Source organism: Castanea sativa, chromosome 7 (assembly GCF_040712315.1).
Source record: "Castanea sativa cultivar Marrone di Chiusa Pesio chromosome 7, ASM4071231v1".
Classification (NCBI taxonomy): Eukaryota; Viridiplantae; Streptophyta; class Magnoliopsida; order Fagales; family Fagaceae; genus Castanea; species Castanea sativa.
In genome coordinates, this window is record NC_134019.1 from 26,303,873 (window position 1) to 26,311,231 (window position 7,359).

At 39.6% G+C, this 7,359-nt stretch overlaps 1 protein-coding gene across 1 annotated transcript; it reads left to right on the forward strand.

The window, feature by feature from the left end:
- Positions 1-1,100: 1,100 nt before the first annotated feature.
- LOC142644233 (uncharacterized) lies at positions 1,101-3,540 on the forward strand. Its single transcript, XM_075818886.1, has 5 exons — positions 1,101-1,501; positions 1,595-1,775; positions 2,037-2,321; positions 2,410-2,476; positions 3,050-3,540. Exons 1-5 carry the CDS (start codon positions 1,101-1,103, stop codon positions 3,538-3,540), a joined length of 1,425 nt encoding a protein of 474 aa, XP_075675001.1.
- Positions 3,541-7,359: the final 3,819 nt, after the last annotated feature.

Below are 7,359 nucleotides of genomic sequence, written 5' to 3' on the forward strand. Positions count from 1 at the left end.
AAAAAAAAATCTCAATCTTGTTCTTCACCTTATTCAAGTTCTTGACCTTTTTGATGAGTTTTGGTTGTTTATCATTCTAAATTACTGCTGGATTATCTTGAATTAGTTTCTTGAAGTTCGATTAAGAACTAAAGAAGACACAAAAGAGTGGAAAAAGGCAAGAGTGTGTGAGACCATAAGAGGGTAAAAGCCATTTAGAGTGAAAACACGAGTGCGAGTGTATCAATTCTTGAGTGAAACACGTGAGGGAGGGCCTGTGAGGATTCTAGCCTTGTTTTGTAGATTTTAAACATGGCCAACAATCAAGAAGAAGACACAACCGAAGAACTTCGACAACCAATAGATCAGAACCTCCAAATGTAAGCACTGCTAGGGGAGATGAGGCGTATGTTGAGGGCTGAAATTGAACATATTCATAAGAGATTGGATAGGGTAGAAGCGGGAACTCCTAGAGGCCAGCAACATGACATCCACAACAGGTAGCAAGGTGGGCGTGTTCCATGGCGGAATGTTGAGGAACAGGCAGAGTCGGAGGAGGTTGATGAGCCATATATGAACTGAGGCAGGTTTGAGCATGGGTATGGGATTAGAGAAGCTAGGATGGGTAGGCCTAGGAGGGATAATGATTTAGGAAACATAAAGATTAAAATCCCATCTTTTCAAGGCAAAAATGATCCTAAAGTTTATTTGGAGTGGGAAACTAAAATGGAGATGGTGTTTGATTGTCACAACTATTCGGAGATAAAGAAGGTTAAGTTGGCTGCAATTGAATTTACCGATTATGCCATTGTGTGGTGGGATCAATTATTGATTAATAGGATGAGGAATAGAGAGCCACCCGTGGACACTTGGGAGGAGATGAAAATGCTTATGAGGAAGCGTTTTGTACCCAATCACTATTATAGGGGATTGTATCAAAAGTTACAAAGGTTAACTCAAGGTTCCAAGAGTGTGGATGAGTATTACAAGGAGATGGAGGTAGCTATGATCTGGGCTAATGTAGAAGAGGACCGGGAAGCCACAATGGCTAGGTTTCTTACTGTTTAAATCGTGAGATTGCGGATATAGTTGAGATGCAGCACTATGTTGAATTGACGAATATGGTGCATCAAGCCATAAAGGTGGAGGAGCAATTCAAACGGAAGGGATTGGGTAGGAGGGGACAACCTATGACCAGTCAGTGGAAGACAACTCCAAAAAGGGACGAGCAGCTGCAAAATAAGCCAAAACTTGAACCATCTAAGAGTGCCAACTCAAAGACCACCACTACTTTAGGTAACACCGAGGCTTCGAGTTCTAAAACCCGTGATATTAAGTGTTTTAAATGTCAGGGGCGGGGACACATAGCCAGCCAGTGTGTAAACAAAAGGGTGATGGTGATAAATGCCCAAGGCGAGCTTGAGTCGGAGAATGAGGAAGAAGTAGAAAATGTTGACGTGCCATCTTTGGAGGATGCCGATGATGAGCAAAATGCTGTGGCTAGAGATTTATTAGTAACAAGGCAAGTCCTCAATGTGCAGGTTAAGGAGGAATAAAGTAACCAAAGGGAGAACTTGTTTCATACTCGGTGCTTTGTAAATAACAAAGTTTGCAGTGTCATTATCGATGGAGGGAGCTACACAAACGTAGCCAGCACTTATTTGGTGGAAAAATTGGTCTTAGCTACCTTGAAACATCCTCAACCTTACCGGCTTCAGTGGCTGAATGAATGTGGCGAAATCAAGGTGACAAGACAAGTGTTGGTGGCATTATCCATTGGAAAATATGAGGATGAGGTGCTATGTGATGTGGTCCCCATGCATGCATGCCATTTATTGTTGGGAAGACCATGGCAGTATGATCGGAGGCTTAAGCATGATGGATTCACACATAATGAGAGCAGGAGAGGAAAATTTTAATTACGTTGCAAAAAAAAGTGAGATCAAGAGAACATTATTTTCACACCAACCCCTTATTGTACTCATTACAAGGAGGCTCTTTTATGTACTAATGATCTCGTCGGAACTTTGCCGAGCAATGTTGTTTCTCTTTTGCAGGAGTTTGAAGATGTCCTTCCCGAAGAGGTACCTCATGGTTTACCTCCAATTCGAGCGATTGAACATCAAATTGATTTCATACCTGGTGCATCAATTCCAAACCGACCTGCTTATAGGAGTAATCCCGAGGAGACCAAGGAACTTCAGAGGCAAGTAGGTGAATTATTGGAGAAGGGATACGTGCATGAAAGTATGAGTCCTTGTGCAGTCCCGGTGTTATTAGTTCCTAAGAAGGATGGAACATGGAGGATGTGTGTTAACTGCCGAGTCATCAACAACATAACGGTAAAATATTGTCATCCCATTTTTTAGATTAGATGATATGCTGGATGAATTACATGGTTCTTGTGTCTTTGCAAAAATTGATCTTAAGAGTGGTTACCATCAGATTAGGATGAAGGAAGGTGATGAATGGAAAACTGCTTTTAAGACTAAATATGGTTTGTATGAGTGGTTAGTGATGCCTTTCGGCTTACCTAATACTTCAAGCACTTTTATGTGTTTGATGAACCATGTTTTGCATGCATTTATTGGTAGATTTTTAGTTGTGTATTTTGATGATATCCTAATTTATAGCAAAAATTTGGAAGAACATGTAATGCATTTGAAATCTGTTTTGGAAATTCTAAGGAAAGAAAGATTGTTTGCTAACCTCAAAAAGTGCACCTTTTGTACGGATAAGCTTGTGTTTCTTGGTTTTGTTGTTAGTAAAAGAGGAATTGAGGTGGACGAGGAAAAGGTGAAGGCAATCCAAGAGTGGCCAACGCCTACAAAAATCATTCAAGTGAGGAGTTTCCACGGCTTAGCTAGTTTCTATAGACGGTTTGTGCGTGATTTTAGTAGCTTAGCCGCCCCTCTTAGTGAAGTCATCAAGAAAAATGTGTCGTTTAAGTGGGGGAAAGAACAAGAAAAGGCATTTAATCAGATCAAAAAAAATTTAACTAATGCACCTTTGCTTGTTTTACCTAACTTTGCTAAAACTTTTGAAATTGAGTGTGATGCTTCAGGAATAGGTATTGGAGCTGTTTTGATGCAAGAAAGCCATCCAGTTGCTTATTTCAGTGAAAAATTGGGTGTGGCAGCCGTAAATTACCCCACTTATGATAAGGAGATGTATGCCTTGGTAAGGGCTTTGAAAAATTGGCAACACTACCTATGGCCAAAGGAATTTGTGATTCACACAGATCATGAATCTTTGAAGCATTTGAAAGGGCAGCAAAGGTTGAACAAACGCCATGCCAAGTGGGTGGAATTCATTGAAACATTTCCTTATGTGATCAGATACAAGCAAGGTAAGGAAAATGTGGTGGTTGATGCATTGTCCCGAATGTATGCTTTACTTTCCATTTTAGATACAAAAATGCTTGGCTTTGAATACATTAAGGATTTTTATGCGCAAGATTCTGATTTTGGTGATGTGTTCAATGCATGTGAAAAAGTGGCATTTGGTAAGTTTTATAGGCATGATGGATTTTTGTTTCGGGAGAATAAACTGTGTGCCTAGGTGTTCTTTGTGTGAATTGCTTCTGAGAGAAGCTCATGGTGGTGATTTGATGGGTCATTTTGGTGTAGCTAAGACTTTAGGAATTTTGCATGATCATTTTTTTTGGCCTCATATGAAACGTGATGTGGAAAGAATCTATGAGAAGTGTATCACGTGTAAACAGGCTAAGTCTAGTGATGCGAACCTCAATCGACACGCTTTGAGACCCAACAAAAATATTGGAATATTTAACCCAGGAAAGCTAAAAATCAGATATTTGATAGAAACCCTGACCCAACGTTTATAATCGAAACGCGAACCAAAGGTATAAGTTGACCTTGACCCAATGATTATAAAGAATCACGAACCAAAGGTATAAAGTTTGAACGCCACAAGGAAGAATCCTTGATAAGTTCACAGTTCTTGAAGAACCAAAAGAGAGCAAAGCCTCACCTTTTTTGAATTTTATTCAACAATATTCTCAAAAATGTTTACAAACTTCAGAGCCTATTTAAGGACTCCACAAAACTTGACAGACAAGAAAATATATTCTAAAATAACTCCTAATTGATACCTTACCATATCAAGAATCAAGTTTGACCTCAAAAACATTAAATGCACCTAAAAACAAGGAAAATACCTAAAAAACGTACTAAATAATAAAACCCTAAATAAAAGCTGATTTAGTCTGAAATTAGCAGATCCAAAATAGGAAAAAATCTGCCTTAACTGATACAGAGCTGGAAAGTCAATCAGCCATTAATTCATGCCATAAATCACTCCCAATTAAGCCAGATCAGCCCTAAATAGCTTGAATTAAATTTACTACACTTTCATCTTCCTTTAGGCCAAGCTTGGAACATCCTGCGTTAAAATCAGCCCAAATCTCTTGAATCAGCCCATTAAGTGCTTCTTGGATCTTCTTGGATCTTGCTCTTGTAATAGGCCCAACTGGAACATGCAATGGATCCTTGAATGCTTGTTGATTCTCATCATTCCCCCTCTCTTCAAAAGGATTCGTCCTCGAATCGTCACCTACATCAAAAGGAGAAAGATTAGAAACATTAAATGTAGCACTAATGTTATACTCACCTGGAAGATCCAACTTGTATGCATTATCATTGATTCTCTCAAGGACTTGAAATGGACCATCCCCTCTAGGATGCAGCTTAGACCGCCTACAAGCTGAAAATCTTTCTTTTCTCATATGCACCCAAACCCAATCATCCGGTTCAAAGAGGACTTGTCGACGGCCCTTGTTGGATTTAGTCGCATATTGCTCATTCTTCTTCTCTATATGTTGCCGTACACTTTCATGGAGTTTCTTCACCATCTCAGCCTTCTTCTCACCATCCAAACTAGTCATTTCATTAACTTGTCCCTTCAGGTGCTTCAAGGACTCATGGTCAGTATGTATGACAAATTCTTTCGGCCAAAGGTAGTGTTGCCAAGTCTCCAATGCCCTCACCAATGCATAAAGCTCCTTGTCATATGTTGGGTAGTTCAAAGCTGCCCCATTTAGCTTTTCACTAAAATAGGCTATCGGCCTCTTCTCCTGCATCAAAACAGCTCCAATACCTATTCCTGAGGCATCACATTCAATCTCAAAAGTTTTAGAAAAATCAGGTAATGCTAATAATGGAGCACCACATAATCTTTCTTTAATTTCATTAAATGCACGATCTTGCTCACTTCCCCATTTAAAACCAACAGATTTTTTAAAAATTTCGGTGAGTGGTGCGGCTAGTGTACTGAAATCTTTGACAAATTGGCGATAAAAACTAGCCAAACCGTGAAAACTTCTTACCTCGTTGATCGACTTAGGTGTGGGCCATTCCTTAATAGCCTTCACCTTTTCCTCATCCACCTCAATTCCTTTCGCGCTAACAACATAACCCAGAAATACAACTTTGTCCATGCAAAAGGAACATTTCTTTAAATTGGCATATAGTTTTTCTTTTCTCAAAACAGCAAGCACACAATGTAAATGATCAATATGCTCATCTAAATTCTTGCTATATACCAAAATATCATCAAAATAGACCACAACAAATCTGCCTATAAACGCACGCAATGCATGGTTCATTAACCTCATGAATGTACTTGGTGCATTAGTTAGACCGAAAGGCATTACCAACCACTCATACAATCCATATTTAGTTTTAAAGGCAGTTTTCTATTCATCACCCTCTTTCATCCTAATTTGATGATATCCACTTTTCAAATCAATTTTTGTGAAAACACATGATCCATGCAATTCATCCAACATGTCATCTAGCCTAGGAATGGGATGTCTATACTTTACCGTAATGTTGTTGATAGCCCTGCAATCAACACACATTCTCCAAGTTCCATCATTCTTAGGCACAAGCAGTACTGGCACCGCGCATGGACTCATACTCTCTCTCACATGTCCCTTGGTCAGCAACTCCTCAACTTGCCTTTGAAGTTCCTTTGTCTCCTCCGGATTACTCCTATAGGCTGGTCGGTTAGGAATTGTTGCACCTGGCACAAAATCGATTTGATGCTCTATTCCTCTAATAGGTGGCAATCCACTAGGAACATCATTAGGAAACACGTCCTCATATTCCTGCAACAAAGAGACAACAATACTAGGCAAAGATTCGTCAAGTTCGTTAGTATTAAAACACACCTCTTTGTACAAGAGTACAAATATAGACTGTTTTGTATAAAAAGCACTATTGACATCACTCGCCTTAGCATAAAAACTCCCTTGTTTTTTTGTTTTTCTCTCATTTTTTCCACCCTCAACTGTCTTTTCACTCTCTTTTATGGTTTCACTCTTTTTTTTCTGTTCACACTCTTTTATTCTTTCACTCTCTTTCTCATCATCTTTTTTTGCATTCTCAATCTCACAATTTTTCAAGTCATTTTCTCTTTTCAGTTTCACTTGATCTTCATATACTTGTCTCGGAGTCAATGGTACAAGAGTAATGGTTTTATTATCTTTAACAAAAAAATACCTATTCTTGAACCCATCATGATTGACTCTCCTGTCAAACTGCCATGGCCTGCCCAATAAAATGTGACCCGCTTGCATTGGAACAACATCACAAAGTACTTCATCCTTGTACCTCCCAATTGAAAAAGAAACCAGTACTTGCTTATTTACCTTAACTTCTCCACAATCATTCAACCACTGCAACTTATATGGTCTAGGGTGTTTCAAGGTAGGTAAATTCAAATTTTCAACTAAAGTAGTACTAGCCACATTAGTACAGCTCCCCCCATCTATAAATCATACTACATACCTTGTTGTTGACGTGGCATCTAGTGTGAAAAATGTTCTCCCTTTGTTGTTCCATGTCATCCTCTTTGACTTGGGCACTTAAAGCACGCCTTGCAACAAGTGACTCACCCTCCACTGGATACTCCACTTCTTCATCACAAGCATCCTCAAGTGATGGAATCTGGTCATCATCTTCCTCGCTTTCAGTTTCTACCTCTCCATCAATACGTGCGATCATGGTCCTCTTATTTGGGCATTGTGAAGCAATATGACCTACTCCCAAACAACGAAAACACTTAATATCACGATTACGAGTCTGGGATTCAGTTTTACCTTTGTTGACACTGGGAGCTTCATCTCTCCTTTTTTGTGGTTCGGATTTGGACTTGAAAACAGCCCCTTCGTCTTTCCTCCCATTTGACCTCCATGAAGTAGAGGAGCCTGGATTTTGAAATGACCGAGTTCCTTTCCTTTTAAGCTGTCGTTCCACCTTTATTGCCATGTGCACCATGTCCTCTAACTCCACGTAGTTCTGCAACTCCACCACGTTGGCAATGTCCCGATTCAGCCCATTCAGAAACCTTGCCATG